We start from the raw sequence: 20,683 nt of genomic DNA on the forward strand, positions 1-20,683 counted from the left end.
TGAAAGGATAACATACCACTTTTATTCAGTGGGATCCATGCACCTGGTGCTATTTAGCTAAATACTAAATGTTTGGTTAGATGTTAGATAAACTAATTTTCATCTCCACCCCATAAAATGCTCCTGTTGAGTAACATTGATATAGATAAACACATCTGTTTAGATGGATTTTTTTTTGAAAAATCCTTGTGGTTGGAGGGAATAATTTTTTCAAAATTAGAGTAGCAGATTTGTTAGGCCTGTGCTATCAGTTATCAAAAAAAATATGTAAAAATGTATCAAATGTTTCATCAGTGAATTTTTATTGGATAATATTCAGTGTACAAACCAACACAGCCATTTTACACACAAAATATGCATGTTTTAGTGTGTGCTGCACATGCATGCAGACGAGTGAAAGATGCAATTCATTTCAAGTCATTTGAAGTTTGTTAAAATCATTAAATGCAGAAATCACCTACCAGAGATTTTCAACCAGTCTAACAAATGTAATTTATTAGACTCTGGTTGAAAATCCAGTCTAGCAGGCAAAGAATATTTATTTTATCAGAACTTTTCAAATGAAGATGAGTTAGCTGGTCTCATATGGAAGCGGTAACATTTTTCCTTCCAGAAACACTGGTTTTTCATCCTGTAAAACAGGCAAGCTAACCAGAAGAGCAATGCTTAATTTACAGATATAGTAGATACTGTAGAAAAAATTAACTGCACATAAACAGTAATCAGGTTTCTAGGAAGCTGTCCTGACAGGCCAATTGAGCCTAACACAAAAGGAAGACGGATGTAACTACCTTTGTTAAGTTTAATTAGTTTAATTTCATTTTGAGAAATATCTGAAATTGCTTTGCCTATTTTTTCCGTTATTATTGTCTGTCATGATTTATTCATCACAGTGCTAGTTGGTCCCCTAATTTTTTTATATAAAACAAAATGATACTGTAAAAAAATTACTATTTCTGCACAGCATTTGGCTTTATTAATTCTATTCAAAATATTTTCAAATTAAAGACCAATTTTCATTAAAAATTATGGCACAAAAGGCATAACAGTATAAGTTAAATGCAATGCACAAATATAATATTGTTGGCTCAAACTTTTCAGGCAAAATAGGAATATTTTACTGCTTCACATACACACAATTTAAATAACTATTTTATTACTTTCAAACTCTGTATATGCATAAAAATTTTAGAATGAATTACATAACATGCACCTAATGGATGCAATAACTTGTTAATAATAGCAAGTTTAGTGCATGCCTGTATTCCATCTAAATAAATAACAGAAATACTTCAGAAAAGTATAATGCATAGACATACATACATACATATATACCTGCCAACTCTTCCAATTTTAGGTAGGAGATTTCTGATTTTTGACCCACAGATTTATTATTATTATTATTCGTGACACCTCCAAGGAGTCCGAAGACTCATTGTGGGAGGACACCAACTGTACAACCCTCTGTCTCCACTACTACATAGAGCCTCTACCACCAATCACCTACATCAACGCCATCTACTGCCCACCACCACCACCGTTAGTATTTTTTGTCTGTAAATTGCACGTGTTCTGAAGGGCCGACTTTTCTGTATGTGGGATGAAAAACCAGAGTTTCAGGAAGAAAAAAACCCTGATTTTTCATAAAGAATGCTGATGTTACACACTGATATTAAATCTTATTTCGAAAAATCAGCAATATTGCATACACAATATTTCACTGTTACCACAAGTTCAGTGTTGGGTGTAATTTCAACTGCAAGAAGAGCATGTTGATTTCAAGCAGTCAGCATTAAAAGATACAAACTAATTTTACAGGCAAGGATGACATCTGATTATGCAGCTCTTGTGTGATAGCTCAGTTTTAATATTGATAAGGTATGCATTTATCCTTCAAATTAATGACATGCAATAATTCCCATATATCAGAGAGTTCCTACATGTATCAGAAGCATTGTAGTCACTAACACAGTGTAACATGCAGAAAGGTTTGGATGTTGTTAATCTTGATATTATTTTACAGTATTATTTAACTTCAGAATAATAAAATAAATATAACTTATTTAAGCATCAAATATTTTGCTGGATTTCTAAATTTACCACCTTGGAACAAAAAATTTTCACAGAACACAAGACACTAACAATCCAGAATTGTGGAAGCAATTCAAAATTGTAGATAAAAAAACTTGTATCCTGTCACAACACCCTACAATGATGGATTTAAAGTAGTAGAGCCAGCATCCTAAAATGCACTCCACTTAAAAAGTCAAATAACCATCTATCCTTTCTAGACAAATTAGTCACTAATTTTTCATATGGTTTACGATTTCTTTTTGTTTACAGAAAACCAATACACATACTACTTACATAAATAGTCATACCATAACCCAGCCCCACAATACAGTATCTTTAAAACAAATACGGACTGTTCCCAAATTTTGGGAGGCAGTATGTATTTTCTTCTTCCCCCGTCCATATCCATCAGAATTTTGAACTATTACCACAGTTATTTAGTTGTCAGCACCTTGTGCTCGATTCTGCAACAAGTCTTGTGTGTGTGTGTGTGTGCGCACGCGCACACAAACACACGTTCTGAAAATACCGGTTTGATATTCAACAAAATATCAGCAGTACAATAAATTATAGCATTTATGTTGTTCTTGAAGTTGTGAAAGTCAGTACAGTTAAATAATTAATATTCACATTAATGCACTTTACTGACAGGTTCACAAAACTGTCAGTAAAGAATGTATCTGGAAAATCAGTAAAGCCAAGTAAAGATTCTACAAATATTGGAATCTGAAAGAGTTGGCAGGTATGTATACAGCACATATAAAAGTACACAATGCCAAATTTGATTCTATGTAATATAGTTTAATTAAAAGTATTGATACAATTTACAGATAAGAAAAGGCTTCGAAATAATAAATAAACAGTGAATATTTATTTAAATAATAAAAAAAATCACTTTGTAAAAATGCATACACTCATATTGCCTGTAAATAATAAATACAGCAAAACTGACAAAACCATTATAACATCTATGAAATGCCAACATTCTAATATCAGCAGCAGTACTTCCAACTAATTAGAAAAACAAATACTATTAGCTGCATTTTTAAGAATACTTCACTGAGAAGAACAATTTTGTGTTATGTAAAAATTATTCTCATCAATTTATAAACAATGTAACATAAAACATTACAATGTTATATATTTGTTTACATAAAACCATTTATCATCATATTGCAATGAATATGGGGGAATAGTGCAAGAGAGAGAGAGAGAGAGAGAGAGAAATAATAAAAATACTCACTGGTATACAATATAATCAAATTACTGTATTTTTTTCTTTTAAGGCACGTGTATATATATATAAAAAAAATCTTCAACCCCCTTTTAATGCAAATTCATAATCTCAATAAGTAACACATTTATACCCAGCTGTAGTATATACAGCTTTTCTGTCTTTTAGTATTATGAATTGCAAATAATAAAATATGCAAGAAGTATCTAAAGCATTTTTTTTTCACAGTTTATAAAAGCACTTGTTTGTTAAAAACAAAATTGACAGGAAAAAATATTAAAATTAAAAAATATATATTCAGCTGAATCATAAAAAAAAATAACTATGAAGAAAGAGGCTGTATGTCATTTCTTCTATAAGAAGGATGCACATCTAAGCTTTGGTTCATAACCTGAAGCCTTCCAACATGGCAATCATGACAAAGAAGGTGATTCTCAAGAGGATAGCATCTTTTATCAGGTTCATCTGTGAGCTGCATACCACAATCCTGTACAAAGACAAAAAATTTCGATATGAAATGCTAACACTGCCTACCAATAGAGTTAAGAATACTCATGAGAGATTAACCTTGAGATAAATCTTCAAGGAAAATTGATGTTGAAAAATAAATCCAAACTAAAAAAATATAAACAAAATAAGTGTGTATAAAATTCATTTAATAACTGACAATCAAAATAAACTCAATACAAATGTAGATAAATACTTTTGATAAATTCATAAAAATGTAGCAAAGTATAAATACATCACACTAATAGCCAGAGCTGTAATGATAGGAATGGTAATTAAACACATGCTTCCTAAAGATGGGGAAAAAAGATTAACCACAGTTATCCACTTCATCTTGTGTGTCTAAAGATATGGATACACAGCAATGTCTAGGTCTGCCTCTTACGGTCATACAGTGTTATCAGTGCAGTTAAAATTAAAACAAACAAACAAAAAAAAAAATTAAAAAATTAAAAAGAAAACTAAAAAAAATCCCTTTCACATCCACTTCAACATTTGTAGCATAAATACTAACTTAAGTGATATGTACTACAACCACCTACAAACAACCAAAACCTGACCAACTGCATTTGACTGAATACCAAAATTGCAGCTACAGTAACCATAGTCTACCTTAATTGTCCAAATTACAATATGCATGATTCCTTCTAAAAAAAAAAGAATACTTTCATCTCTCTCTCTCTCGAGAGAGAGAGAGAGAGAGATTCCTTTCTTCATTATGTATCATTCATCTGTTTGTTTGTACTGTTTTCCTGATTTTGAACAGTTTAACCACTGATTTTTTATTCTCGAGGCTTGATCTCTTCCACCTTGGTGACCAGAATTGCAAAAAGAGTGCTAGTTGGAGTTGTGGACTGAAGGAAATCACCCAACACTAGATCTTTTCTTCAGCAGTTCTTCTTCCAGGTACACACACTGTTGAGGTCACCTCCTAATGGTAACTGAAACCATAATTAAACACACACATATGCCACAGTGGAAAACAATATTTATTTTACAATGTCTCACTGATTGATGTCTTACAATACACAAGATGAAATATTTGTAAAATAAATATTATGTTCTACTGTGGCATATGTGTGAATGTTAATTATGGAAACTCTACAGATCTCGCTATACAAGAAATTCAAACCATAATTTCTTACCATTCCTCAGCCATTCACAATCTTAGGTCCTTTAGCCTTACGACAATGCTAAGTGGGAAGATCTCCAGGATTTACATCTGCTCCTTACCAAAGTTAAGACTATTTTTTCCACTTTCCAGATCCAAATACTTGCTCTGATCAAGTTACAGAAATTATCCATTTAGAATAAAGATCTCATTTCCCACTTCATTTAAAATTCAATATTAATATCCAAGCCATAGTTTTTCCAAGAATTGTGAATGGCAGTTTGTGGAGGAGGGACAGTTCATTCTCAGCATTTTGCAATTGTTGTGAGCACTCTCCTCTTGCACACTTTTCCAGTGGTCTCTTTGCAAAGGCAACTGGATGCAATTTCTATCCCTTTGTGCTCCCACTCCCACTTTAGCAATACTTAAAGGATAATAGTGACTGCTTGGCATCATTCTTCTCATCTGACTCCAGCCTTGATGACCAAGGCAAACCACCTCCAACCAATATTGCCTGTAATTTTTGCTAACCAATGTGCACATGAAAAACATTTTGTGTGCAACTTTCTAGTCTCAGACTCAATGTGTGTAGTAGCCAGTGCTCACAATATCATAAATCACAAGCCACAAACTCTTAATTTGATACATCTAAAATTGGTAACATCTTTATTAATAAATCTTGTACATTGCATGCTAAAGATTTCTATAAGAGCAACCTAAATGCTTACAACTTCAGCTACTTAAATACTGCATATGCCTGCAGTTATAAACATGTCATATCTTTCCAGCAACTCAAATTTAAATGAATTTGCAGTTCTTTTCCACTTTAATTTTGACAGTGACACTCTTGGAGATTTTATGCACTAAAACTACTAATATTTCTAATATAATATAATATGCGAGCACTAAATTAATTCACTTAAATCTGCATAGTTGCAAAAATCCATCACCATTTGCATGAGTTCAAGTGATTGTACTGCTGTCCAGGGCCAGTTTTATCATTAGGCGAACCTACGCAATCACCTATGGGCTCCAAGACTTCGGGGCACCAGATTTTGCTACATATAAAACTAACAGGAACTCCTGTATTCCATAAAATTCATGTATGTAAGCGTACCATTTCTTTGCTGGACATGTATATATGTCCAGCAAACCTGGATATTCTGTCCACCTGCTGAAAGAACATTGATAAGAAGTGTAGTTTGACAGTCATGTCCATTAGAAGGGGCAATAATCCTTCACGCTGAAAAGAACATTTAACTAGATTACTTGGCATATGTAGTAGCTATGTTCAGTTGCTTACAGCAAGAAACTGCGATTCTTGCTGTTTGCTCGGTAACCGGAATCCAAGTTATATCAGACTAAATACCTTTGAGTTGTATTAATTTTTTGCTGCTTGTTTTTATCGTATAATTATAGTTTTTAATGGCAGCGTAAAATAAGAAATCCTTTCATACTTTCTTCACTTCATATTGTATCACTTTGGAAGATCAATGTCACTATCAATTTTTTGCTAATTATTTTTGTCAAACAATTATTTTATAAATTCATGAAAATCTGAATCTAAAAATGAATGCAGCCTCCACCTGTTCCAAATTAAGTTTTCTTTTTTATTCATAATCTTAGTTCGAAGGTTAGTTCAGAGATTGCACGAAGGTTCGCACTTTTAAATTTTGCTTTATAGAGAATCATGTAAATCTTGAATCATATAATGTAATGCATGATTTTTATAAACATAATCTGTAGGTTTTTGCATTTCAACTTTCTTTGTTTCCCCCAATCACTCCCTACAAATCGAAACAAACGGCAGTTATGACGTCAACTGTTACGTACATATTTTCGGTATTATTCGGCAGTTTTGAAGTAGCGATATTTTACCTACACTTTATCCTTCGAAACATGTGTACATGCGTCAAAATGAAATTTTATTTTCAAAATTTTCATAACAGAATTAATTTGTCTTTAATAGCTAAACCCCTCCCCCCAAAAATTTATCACCACACACACACACACACAAAATACTGCTAGATAACATATGTCCACTTTCTTTTTGTTTGAATTCGTTATTTTTTAAAGTAATTGTACTGTTGCAGTTTTAAGCAAAAGACAAAGGCGAAGAATCTGATAAAATACCATTGGATATAAATTTTTGATATTATTATTATTATTTGACACCTCCAGGCAGTCCAAAGACTCATCGAGGGAGAGTGTGCCAACAACATCGAACGATTGGTCCCCTTCCAACTACATATATTAAAAAGACTCGCAATCGGAAACCCCCCGAGTAATGCAGTTTAACATAATTTGTTCATTTAAAAAAATTAAAAAAAATCGTTCCTAAAATTGAAATGTGCACCCCATATAATTTTATTTTGCAAGGAAAGAAAGCAAAATGTCATTTATTTCAATAAATGTTATTTAAAAAATATAAATATTTGACATAATATTTCGAATGTAAACAAACGTTTTGATTATTTATTTTTGCACATGTGAAATTCGTTTTTATTTGGGAAGAGAGACAATAAATAAATTGTGCAGCAAAAAAGGGTCAAATATCGTAGGACAGTAAAGCAATTCCAAGTAATATACAGTGCACATAAAGACAATAATCCATTAACGGCAGGGGGGGGGATAATTGCATTTTATACATTTTTATCAAGTCAAAGAGATTTTGAGTATATTTGCAAACAGATATATTCAACATAACTTAACCAGTTTTGTTGTAAAAAGTGCTGCATTTGAAGAAATATTAGCAGCATAATAATAAAATAGCATTATTATTAAGAAAGGTTTTGCTCACTTGGGAAAAATGGAGTAAAACCAAGTTTAAAATTGCTTGGTATCTTTAACATAATTATACCCAAGTTAAAAATACTTTCTACATCTAGATCTCCTCCTGAGATTTTTATTTAATAAGGTTAAAACACCTTATGGTAACTCGTTTTTTGGTAAAATACTTACAAGCTCTGCATTACTAAATCTTGGTATTTCTAGCCTGGCTCCCACTGATGAGAACTCAATAAAGGTCGAAACCGGTCTGGGTAGTGGCCCCTTGCCTTTAATACAAAACATCATGCATCCCCTTCTTGAAGATGTGTTTTGGCATTAAGGGTAAATATTAAGATTAGTGATCAGAGCTTGCTCCACCTTTACCACGAGTTGCCTTGGTCTTGCACTACCTGTGGGATCAGCTAGTCTTGCATCAATTGCAGGCGCAAACCTGACATTTTGTCTGTTTGCTCACTTGGGAAAAATGGAGTAAAACCAAGTTTAAAATTGCTTGGTATCTTTAACACGTTCGCTGCCAACTACGAGTATACTCGTAGTTGGTAATCCTGCTTCACAAGCCAGCTACGAGTATACTCGTAGGACGCTTACCGCCGGGAACGAGATTATTGTAGTGACCTTGAAGAAATGAAAATGCTTGGCCTGTGGGGCTAGCTTCAAAACTGTGTATTCTCATAGACCGTATATGCTCTGTACAAGCCAACTACGAGTATACTCGTAGGTCGTTTACCTCCGGTAACGAGATTATCGTACGGACCTTGAAGAAGTAAAACAGCTCGGCGTAGGGGAACAGATCATGCCAAAGTAGCGTGGCAGCGAACGTGTTAACAGCATTATTATTATGCCGCTTATTATGATTATTATTATTATAGAGTCCTTTTAATTATGAACTCTATAAAGATATATTTAATAAATTGTTTGTATTTTTGTGTTTTTAATTAAATAAACTAGTTTCATTTTGTCAATGGTTTTCGCTTCTGAACTACCTGGACTATTGTTCTTATCAATTTTACTAAATTCCAATCTCCTTCTCTGGAAATTTTCTCTTAGTAAATGTTTCACTTGTGTTGACCAATCACCGACTTAGCAGTTTAATCCAAAGATTAAATATATGGTCAATTTAATCCATAATGTTCTTAAAAATATTTCACCCTGTAATTTCTCAGAATCCTGTTAGGAAAGAACAGATCGCTGAGTATTGAACTTGCGATCATTTTCAGACACGTTTCTGAGACAACAGAGGTTTTTTTGTGTGCTGCTGCTATTTGTATTAATTAGTGGGTAAGAGCAGTTTCTATATCACATAAACAGAGCATTTGATTTTCAAGTTTATTATTATTTATAAATTAAATTGATTTTTCAGTTCATTTTTTGTGCATCAAGATTCTAGTTATTTTAGGGTAAAATGTCGAGTAAAAAAAAAGTGGTTGTTAGCGAGCATAGCAAGTTATCCTTACTATTGATTGCGTCTATGTTTTAACTAAAGCTGGAATTATTATGCTTATTATTGCAACTTAAAAAAATCAAACCTGGAGTTGAATAAATCTTAATAATTGTGTGATAAAGTTGGAACTGAATTAATCCTATATATATATATATATATATATTATATGCTTTTTATGTGAATCCCAGGCTTCCAGGGAGTGAGGTGGTCTCGCACCAGGCGACAAAATTTACCTTCCACCTAAAGTTGGGCGGTTGGAAAGCAGATACATTAACCATTGTCAACAGGGAGGCATACTGTGCATGTTACTGCAAACTGAAACGTTTTATATTTATATTTAGATCCATGTTGTAATTCCATAAATATAATGAATTTTGCTAAAATTTTTATTACCATAAATTCAAAATTTTTATTTTTATTGAGAATATCTGAATTTTACAGTTGATGAAGTTCCTATTTTTACCTTGATTAGCAAGCTTAATTTGATTGCATTTAAATTCTTTTCTTTTTTTTTTTTTAAAAAAATTTTATCCTTATACAATTATTTAAGAAGCAACTTGCACCAAAATAAAACAAGTGACCTGTCGTTATTATGCATTGAATCAGATATAATGGACTCGATTAATTATGATAACATTATAGATATATTTGCTAAAACCAAAGCCAGAAAAAAAAAACTTTGTTATTGATTTTTTTAATTTAAATTTGAACTGATTTATTTTTATACTTTTTTTAAAATGCAAATATATGTATACCAATGTTGTATTGTGCTATTAAAATTAGTTATCATGGAAATGTTGACTTATTTTCAATAAACTAAAAAAAGTGCTTATTTTTGAGGCCTCATAATGATGTTGTGCCTTGGGTCTCCAAAAGTATAAATGTGGCTGTGGACTAAGTCAGATGCATTTGAGAAATTTGTCAATTATGTTCATAGAAAACGATATTGTTGAATTATTAGATTATAAATGTATGATAGATAAGTTATATAGTTATAACTTATAAGGTATATATAATTGATAAATACTTCATTAAGTTTACTTAATGAAGTATTTCATTATATAAATGTATAAAAATTTATTTGTGAATTACTGAATAGTTTAAAGTCCATTTTTTTATAATTAAGTTTATTTTAATTTATAAATATTTCAGTTACCGGATTTTGAAAATGGATAAAAAGAAATCGGGTTTTCAATATCGCAAACATAAAGCGGAAAAGGAAGAAAGTTTGAAGAAACAAGAAGGTGCATTTTAAAAATATCTTTGCCGAGAATATCGTAATCGCATACAAGAAGAAAATCTTCAAGATTATTCGTTGGATAATTCGTCTATAGTTTCGATTAATGAATTGGAAGAGAATTCTACAGATACCAAAAATTGGATTAAAACATCGAAGGAGAAATCTACAGATCATATGAGTATTGTTGATTCTAAAGCTGGTTGTTCTACAGATCCAATCATAAAAGGATTTGATTTTACAAATTTAAATTATAATGATCCAGCAACTTGGTGTCCTGTAAAATTTTCCGATATCAATCAATTATGTTAACTATTAGTTGATGGACCCGAACAAATTCATAATTTTGATTTTCTGAAAGATAACAATAATAGAAGATTTTCAATGACTCATTATACTTGAAGACTATTTAATGGGAAGACAATGCAGCGTTTGTGATTATTGTATTCAAAATACACTGATTCTGCATTTTGCTTCTGCTGTTTATTATTTGATCAATGGCGGATTAACCTTGCTGATTCTGGATTGAAGGACTGGAAAAATGCTTCTTCTATTTTAGCTGCACATGAAAAAAGTCAAAGACACGTTGAAAATTACCATAAGTGGAAAGAATTAGAAATTCAAATAAAAGAAAAGAAAACCATTGATGAAGAGAACTTGCTAGTTATTAGAACAAAGGAGAAACATTGGGTGCAAGTATTAGAATGACTCTTCGCTTTAGTTTGACGTTAGCTACTCAAAATTTATCATTTCGAGGAACAAATGAGACATTGTTTTCGCATGGAAACGGAAATTTTTTGAAATTTGTCGAATTTCTAGCCAAGTGTGATCCAATGATGAATGAACATCTTCGAAGAATAAAAGATAAAGATACATATGTGCATTATCTTGGAAAAGATATTCAAAATGAAATAATAAACATCCTCGCCAATGTGATAAAAAAGAAAATTTTAGAATCTGTTGTTGCCGCAAAATATTTTTCCATAATTATTGACTGTACGTCCGACATTGGTCACACGGAACAAATGAGCATAGTACTTCGATTCGTAGACACTAGTAATAGCACGGTTTCTATAAAAGAACACTTTTTGGGATTTATAGAAATAAAAAATACCACTGGAGAATTTTTATCAAATGAAATACTAGGAACTCTAGACAAATTTTCATTACCAATACAAGATTTATGAAAAGGCGTGCAGCGACGAATTTCAAATATTAACCCGAGAGCAATGTATGTTACCCTAAAAGATATTCAAAATGAAATAATAAACATCCTCGCCAATGCGATAAAAAAGAAAATTTTAGAATCTGTTGTTGCCGCAAAATATTTTTCCATAATTATTGACTGTACGTCCGACATTGGTCACACGGAACAAATGAGCATAGTACTTCGATTCGTAGACACTAGTAATAGCACGGTTTCTATAAAAGAACACTTTTTGGGATTTATAGAAATAAAAAATACCACTGGAAAATTTTTATCAAATGAAATACTAGGAACTCTAGACAAATTTTCATTACCAATACAAGATTTATGAAAAGGCGTGCAGCGATGAATTTCAAATATTAACCCGAGAGCAATGTATGTTACCTGTAGTTCACATTCATTAAATTTAGTAGTGAATTGCTGCTAATACTTTAGATGCCACAGCATTTTTTGACGTGGTACATCGTCTATATGTATTTTTTTCCGGTTTGACTCGTCGATGGGAATACCTAAAAAGACACAAGTAATTTTACACTCAAACCAGTCTGTGATACACAATGGGAGAGTGGAATTGACTCATTAAAGCCCCTAAGATATAATTTGTCTGGTGTTTGTGAAGCACTGCAAGAAATATCTCAAGATGATAGTTTATGTGGATTAAGTGGAAATACCATGGAATTAGACAAGTAGTCTTCTTAAAACTTTAAGGAAGTTCAAATTTATCGCATCCTTAGTAATGTGGTATAATATACTTTTTGAAATAAATTTTACAACTTCAGAATACAAGCCTTGATATAAATGGTGCCATAAATTGTATTAATGATACAAAGAATTTCTTAATGATAATCCGAAATGAGGATGAATTTGAAAAGATGTTAACAGATGTGGAAAAAAATCGCTGAGGTCTTAGGTGTAACATCTAATTTTGAACAAGAAACAGCAGACTTAGAAAAAAAAAAGAAACAATTTGTGTATGAAGCAGAGGATGAATTAATAACAGATTTTAAACAAAAATTTAAGGTAGATTTTTATTTTTCAATTATTGATACCGCAATTGCATCTGTTGATGAAAAATTCAAGCACATGTCTACAATTAATTAACATTGTATACAATTAAAAGTTTGGTTTTCTTTTAAATATATGAATTTCAAAAAATTACTTCAGCAGAACTGCTTAAAAAATGTTTGATGTTGGAAAATTATTTAACACATGATAAATCTAGAGATATTGACGGAACAGATTTATGTAGTGAATTACAAATAATAGCAAGGCAAATTCCAGAAAATACTTCCTCATTAGATGTCCTTTCATACATATGCAAAAATAATTTAGAAAATAGTGTTCCAAATGTGTTTATTGCTCTGAGAATTTTTTCGACATTGCCAGTATTGGTAGCAAGTTCAGAAAGGAGTTTCTCGAAATAAAAATTTACACTCGCTCTACGATGGCTCAGGAACGACTCACTAGTCTAGCAATAATATCTATAGAGCATGAAATTGCATCTACAATCAATATAGATGAATTCAAAACTTTGCCAAAGCAAAAGCCTGAAAGATTAAGTTTTCATAATTTTTGTATTTAAGATATAATTTTCTTGCTATACAGATATTAGGAGTAACCATATATGATACATTGTATCATATATGATTACTCCTATACGTATACAAATGTATTGGTTTTGATTAATAAATTTTATATATAAACATTTATATATAAATGTTCATAATGATATTATTTTTATAAATATCCACGTGTATGTGTGCTTGTGCGAGTATGACAAAATATATATACAGCAATCCCTCGATTAGTGCGCCTAATGAGTTCTTTAAAACAGGCGCATTAATCTAAAACGCACTAATCGAATATAATAACCTATGGGAAAAAGTATAATTCGTTCTTCAAATTTCTTTTTTGAACCTTAAATTTTTTTTATAAAAGAATTAAGGTATATCTCAGGGCCTAGTTAAAGTAAAATCATGAAGCTGAAAGACTATAAAACATATTCAGAATACATTTATTATTCTACTTCTTAACAAAGAATTGAGCTAACGTAGTTTGGCAGGCATATTGTTTCTTTTTTTCATACAACCGACGGTATGGCGCCCTATTGCCTCTTCTACAAATTTTACTGCTTCTCTATTTAACAGGATCAGCCTCTGCATTGCTTCTCAAAAACTTCGCTTGTACAAAAAATATTATTCGCCACCGATTGTTATAATCCGCTTGCAGGCAATTTTTATGACTGATCATAAACAGCGGTATTCTCTTTCCCAAATGTTGAAAGGTTTCGATGTGTGAAATTAAGGATACACAAATGTTATTAGGCGTTCTGGGTCCGAGCTTTTCGACATATTCTCAAATATTATTCTCCTGAGAATATTTCCACTATAAAATATTTATTCATAAAAAAAATGCTTAGAAAACTAAAATGACAAATTCCAGGAACTTCTCACGGAACACTTATTCACCTTCCGCAGAAACACAGTTTAGGAAACCCTGGTATACATAGTGTACATGGAAGTAGTGTAGTATGCCATTAAAAATAACTTTGTAAAATATCTTAAATCTGTAACTAGATTATTTCATTCTGGTGAGTGATTTTTTAAAATAGTTAGGCATAAAAATGTATAGACAGAAAATTTTTAAAATCTGTAACATTTATTTTTAAGATGTATTTTAATTGGTAGATTTTAATTTTAATTTTAAGATGTACTTATATGGATTTGAAGCACACTAATCGAATTTGGGTATTGAAAAAATGACGCACTAATTACTCTAATCACTGCATAGAGATATTGTATGGGGGGGGGGGCGCCAAAATTTTCTTTGCCGAGGGGCATCAGATACTCTCGCACCGACCCTGCTGCTGTCTGACAGATACTCTAAAGTTTAGAGTCTAAACAAATATGCAACTGCAACTTGATGACATCGGCATCAGTGTGCACATATGGCACAGGCTAAAAGTAACTGATTAGAGTGTATTAAGTTGAAATGGGTTAGAGTAATATTGTAGTGGAGACACTGAAGAAATTAAGAGTATGATTTATCTTATAATTTATTTTTATAGTACTTTCAAAAATTATTGACTGTAAATTAGAAATTTTGAAAGGAAAAATTTTGTGCATGCAGTTACCAGGCATGTACATGCATATGCACTCAGTTGAGAAGGAATATTGCCTCCAACTACAGTAGAAACAGGTCTCCTGTGACTTTATGCCAAAAAAACCTAAATAAAAAAGCTTCTAGTTCTGATGATGATACCCCCCCCCCATACACACACCAATTGTACTTAACAGATGTGCCTCTTAAGTACAATTGGTGTGTACTTAAGAGATATGCCCTCTGGAAGCTAATGCCTGTCCTTTATCATTGTTGCACCTTATTATACTCAGCATCCATCCCACACCATGGAAGCAAGTTAATATTCAACCCATTCCAAAATGTCTGCCAAATTACTGACCTACTGTTCTCTAAAGTAAATGGAGAAGGTAATCAACAGTCAACTTCATTATCACAAGGAGAACTAGCTAATTAGTGACCACCAGTATGAATTTGGCTGCTAAGATCTACTGCAGGATTTCTCACCTACATCACATAATATTTGGACACAATTTTTTAGGACATTTGATAAAATATGATATAGAAGGCATCTCAGCAAATTGCTAATTTCTGATCTACCTTTCACCTTTTAAAATGGATCACCAGATTTCTCTTAGTTTCTTTGCTGCATGTAACGGTGAACACTATTCTCTCTTCAGATTTCATTACCAATGCAGGTGTACCTGAGTTTGTTATATCATAGACGATATAACAAACTCAGGTTGTTATATCATCTATGCTCCTTCTGATAAATGTGAATGTCCTCTTACTGACTTCAAACTATTCAGTTTTGCTAATGATTGCTCTCCATTTCTCTTTCCATAAAATAAACCTTGCAGTACTCAAACATCCCAAGCTTCAAGGATTTTTGTATGAGTGGAAGGCATGGAAAGTACTATCAGCAGAATCACTCACTCACTCACACACACACAAAATCTGACTACTGCTTCAGTTCTTCTGATCCGAACACCTTCTCAGACCAAATAACAGAAATCATCCTCACAGGAATGAAGGCTTTCATCTGCTATTCCAGTCTAAACTCTCAGCCATCATCCAAGCCTTGCTTCTCAAAAAAGTGTGCCAATGCTGTAAAAAATTGCTTAACACAATTGGCTCAAGACAAACTCCAGCTGTCCTCTCAGCATATACTGTAGCCTGCAATGGTTGAAGAATCATCACCAAGTCCAAGTCAGACTTTGAAAGGGACAAATGCTGAAAACTCACCTCCTGCTCAAAAGACAGTTGCTCCTTCTGGTCCCTTGCCAAGGCCATTGGGTGCAACTTCTGCCCACTCACTTTTTCACCACTCTCACATCCAGATGGTACTGTAGTCACCTCACCAAAAGACAAGGTCAACTTACTTGCATCACTCTTCTCTTACAATTCCAACATTGATTACCTGGGCAAAGTTCCCTCCACTACACAAAGAGCAGCTCCTTTCATGTCTCCCATAGTCTTCCAACAAAAAGAAATCCAAAGAATCCTTAACAATCTGAACACAAACAAGGCATCTGATCCTGATGGTATCCCACCTATTATGTTAAAAAATTATGTCCCACAACTAACACCTATCTTGCATTGCCTCTTTAATCTATCCTATTCGACTGGCATCTACCCAACAACATGGAAACAGGTCCACATTCAGCTCATCCCAAGAAAGGTGATAAAAGTGAACCAATGAATTACCATCCAATTGTTCTTACTTCTGTTCTCTCAAAAATTATGAAGGAACAACCAAATCTTTAATCATCTAGAGACGTATCAACTAATCAGAGTGACCAGCAGTGTGGATTCTGCCACTCACAATTTACAGCTCATCTTCTTGCTTTCACCACCCAACTATGGACTCAATAGTTGGGTGGTGAAATTTAGAGAAACTCATGTGGTTGCCCTTGACATTTCAAAGGAATCTGATCAGGTTTGGCACAGGGGCCTACTCACCAAACTGCCATCCTATGGTCTGCCTTTCGTACTGCAACTGGATTGTCAACTTTCTCACTGGTTGCTCACTACATGCCATGGGTGCCAGCTTATTCTTCTCAGATTTCCCCATCAATGAAGGAGTACCCCCAGATTTCTGTTCTTTCACCACTTTCTTCCTCTTGTATATAAATGACCTGACCTGCTCTCATAGACTTCCAATCCTATCCATAGCTTTGCTGATGACAGTACATTCCATTCTTCCTTTTCATTTCACAAACCTGTTAGTGCTCAAGTATTAGAATCCTCAAGATCTACCATGACCAGGGACCTGAACTCAGATCTCCTAAGCTATATCCCAGGGGGAGGGACAATCTTGTAATCAGTTCTGTCTGATCTCTTGCAAGGGCAAGCTTGCATCCCTCCCCTTACCTTCAGTAATACTGAGATATACAAACATGATCAGATTTCTCTTCTTGGACTGACTTGTACCTCCAGTCTTTCTTGGCACAACCATATTTCAACTATAGCTTCTGCAGCTGGCAAAAAAACTGTCTACTTTTCGCACAAGACACTGCTTCACACCTGCTAACTCTGTACAAAGTCCAAATCTACTCAGCCATGGAATATTGCTCCCTATTTGCGGTGGTGCACCAAAATTTTAAGATTGCTCCATTCTATCCAGAAGAGGGCAATATGGCTAATTAATGATTCTTCTCCTCTCTCTCTAACAGACCTGCTTCAATTCCTCTCTCATAGATGTTCAGTTTTCTGCCTTGTGCCTCTTCTACAAATACTTTTATGAACAGCGCTCTGCTGAACTGGCCACTATTATTCCTCTGCTCTCCTCCAAAATCATCAAAACAAGAGCCACTGCTAACCAACACCTTTTACAGTCCATCTTAAAACTCACTGAACCAACTTCACTGCTGCCTCCTTTTATTCCATCTACTATCCTTTGTCCTTTGGAACAGTCCCCCCCCCAATCTGCTTTCCCCAAAGATTACAACCCCTCAGCTGTTCAAGCAAAATGTGAGTAGACTCCTCCTTTCTTCTATTCCTCTTGACACACATGGCACTAGCGTGATATAGGTCTTGTGGCCTTTCGTGTGTGTGTGTGGACCAGATATTAAAACACACATATGCACACAAGTTTTTCGTTCCTTACCTCTGATTACGCTCAGCTCAATAGTCAAAAGTAGTTTACTCTTCTTCAACTATCTAGCCTTTCCTAGAACAATCATATCATTTCTAGAGCATTCTTAGCTTCCAAAATATGTAGTAATCCTCCCCCCCCCCCAAGATATTAATTTTCATCTGTCCAGCTATTAATGCTGTACAAATCCAAAATCTGCCATCTTTAACATGTTCATTGCCAATCAAGCAATATTGCGTGATGCGAGTTCTCACCAAACGGCCGATCACGCGTTATTGCGTGGACGTTGCTAACTAAATAAAAAAATTTAAAAAATTTGGCCACGACACGAAATTCCAATTTTCAGCTTGGCAATGAAAGTGTTAAAAGACTGCTCCCCCATTTGGAAGAGGGATAGAACAAAAACCCTCTAAAAATTTATGCCATCAAAAAGAAAACAGCTAATTCACCTCTCTCACTCTCTGACTCTCCAGTCACTAATCTCACAGACAGCTTGTTTCCTACTTTTTACCTTTTCCATTAGATTTTCTATTCCATGGGCTGTTTCCACAGAACTGGTTTGAAATTTTAATCACTTCTGCTAAACTTACAATCACATGAAATGCAGCAATCTAATATTCATTTAAAGTTCAGCTGCTAACCCACAAAACTTGATATTCCCACTCAGTGACAGCCGGTGAAAATTTTAAGTGGGGATGCTGCATATACAAAATAAAATAAAAATAAAAAAATTTTAAATAATAAATTCTTTTCCTAATCAGTAACCAATTTATTAATAAATAAATTTACATATTAAAAAATTACTTTATTAAAAATATTTCACCCTCACCACGAACAAACACCAATAATAAAAGTTTCATATCTCACAGAAATAACGTGCGCAAGCATATGATATGCTGCCCAACCAAGCAGTGTTGGAATGACCTTGTAATGTGCAATCACAAGCACAAACGAAAAATACAAGAATATTTGCATTAAACAAGATGTTTAAAAGAAAGAGAGGGGATCTACTTTTTTTTTTGACAGCTGGAAGTCGTAAAAGGGAATACTTTGTGAATACCGTGTAGAGTAGATAACATAGGTAGGTGAAATGACAGAGGAAGAAAGTTTGGTTGTACTATAAATGGATGTTGGTCAGCTACTGGCACATGCTTTTATAAGATAGGAGGAAAATGGACGTGGTTCAACAGAAGAGCATTCCTCTTTTATAAGCAATTGAAGACCAAACTCAAAGAACTGTGTATAAAAAACAATTAAGGTAGAAACATTCATATCGCTAGAGTGAGCTTCTGTAAGAGGATTATCAATTAACATTACATGCATGAAGAGACAGAATGAAACTACTATCCATTTGTTGGGGTATTGTTTTAGCTCTTCTGGCACATCAGCAAATATGTAAAATATATAAACCTTTATTTGTATATAAAGATTTAAGTGTGTATCAATACCCCCAAGTGTATAAAACTCAGACTGCTAAAATTGGTGAAAAATGCAATTACTGAATTAATGAAGGCAGTCAATTAAAACAGCTTCAACAGGACTAACATTAGGTAGGTAATAACTTCTCATTAAGTAAGCATGTGCAAGATGACTGCCCATGTTTGTGGAGCAGAGCAAGATCAACTTCCTCTTTATGGTTACCAGATAGACAGGACTACCATAATTTAATTTCAGGCTTAATCTGATAGTTTGTTGTTATTCTCTCAATTCTATGATATGTACCAATCTGATTTTTTTTTTTTTTTGTCTCATAATTCGTCTATAATCAGTGTAAGGTACAGACAATGACCTAGCTGCAGCAAAGATAGCCTCATTTTTCTTAATGCTAATGCAGCTTGGAAACTAATATAGGCAGACATTTCAGATAAATTATGGAGACTACAACTGTGTTAGAATTAATTACTTTAATTTCCTGACATTTTGACCTTCACATTAAGGTCATCACATTTGGAGTGTACACGCACATTATATATATATGGATCTGCACAGTTAGCCTACTGGCTATGTGCTTCACAGCCATATGCCTGGGGAAGGAGTGTCCTAGGCTCGATTCCCGTCGATGACGTGAGGAGCTTAAGAATCTTCCTCAGCCATAGCGTTAGATGGTCTTGGGCATGGACAGCAGGGTTTTCCCCCCAGTTTATTTGGGGTTTTTCATCCTACAAGCAGGCAAACCGGCCTCGTGAACACACACGGATACAGTCATGAATATCGCCCTTAGGGGATGCAGCAGAGGAGTGGTGAACCGAACTGGCTGGATTAATACACCAGTAATCCCTCATTAGAAGGGGACTCAACCCGTCCTAGAAGGATAGGACGGACGGACACACACACACAGAAAGAGAGACAAGCTATATTACATTTCAAACAGTATGCCAAAGAGACAATGATCTGATCAACCGTTATTCTACTGGTCTGACTTCTGGTGAAGAAAAAAACTACTTCAAAGCAATATTCTATTTATAATATCATCAGAGAACAAATTCATGTAGATAGTTTTAGTTCTGATAAACACCTAGAACAAAAATGACATTAAAGCAACCGATAACCACAAGAAAGAACATATGAGGATATAAGTTGCTTTAATATAATTTTTGTCTAGATGTTTATCAGAACTTTCCAGGTCTCCCCCATATATCTCTACTGGGCAGAAGGCAGATGCAGCACACTTTTAATAAGAGGATCTATTGACACATAAATGGCAACTACATCTTATGTTTACCAAGCTACTTGTTGGAAAGGGATATGATTATCCACAAAGATGGCAACTGCACCATGGGCAGGTCCATCCCCCCAATCCTGTCCTTACAGATGATGGCAACATATCATAATGTAGGATCTTCACTGGTGTTTATGTGTCTCCTGCAGACAAAAGCACACTGGCTTATACTTCTACAAGAGGGCTTGG

The 20,683-nt window shown here is 33.7% G+C and overlaps 1 protein-coding gene across 2 annotated transcripts in view; it reads right to left on the minus strand.

The window, feature by feature from the left end:
• Positions 1–548: 548 nt before the first annotated feature.
• jub (LIM domain-containing protein jub) overlaps positions 549–20,683 on the minus strand; it is a 242,515-nt gene continuing 222,380 nt past the window's right edge. The window contains exon 8 of one of the 2 annotated variants that reach the window (XM_090398070.1): positions 549–3,794. In XM_090398070.1, the coding sequence (XP_090254196.1) occupies positions 3,630–3,794 (165 nt within the window). In that variant the 3' untranslated portion in view covers positions 549–3,629. The remainder of the gene's footprint in view (positions 3,795–20,683) is intronic. The other variant, XM_090398071.1, reaches the window with a different exon arrangement.

This window comes from Typopeltis vanoorti, chromosome 9 (genome assembly GCF_054136105.1).
Source record: "Typopeltis vanoorti isolate ZY-2024b chromosome 9, IOZ_Tvanoo_1.0, whole genome shotgun sequence".
Classification (NCBI taxonomy): domain Eukaryota; kingdom Metazoa; phylum Arthropoda; class Arachnida; order Uropygi; family Thelyphonidae; genus Typopeltis; species Typopeltis vanoorti.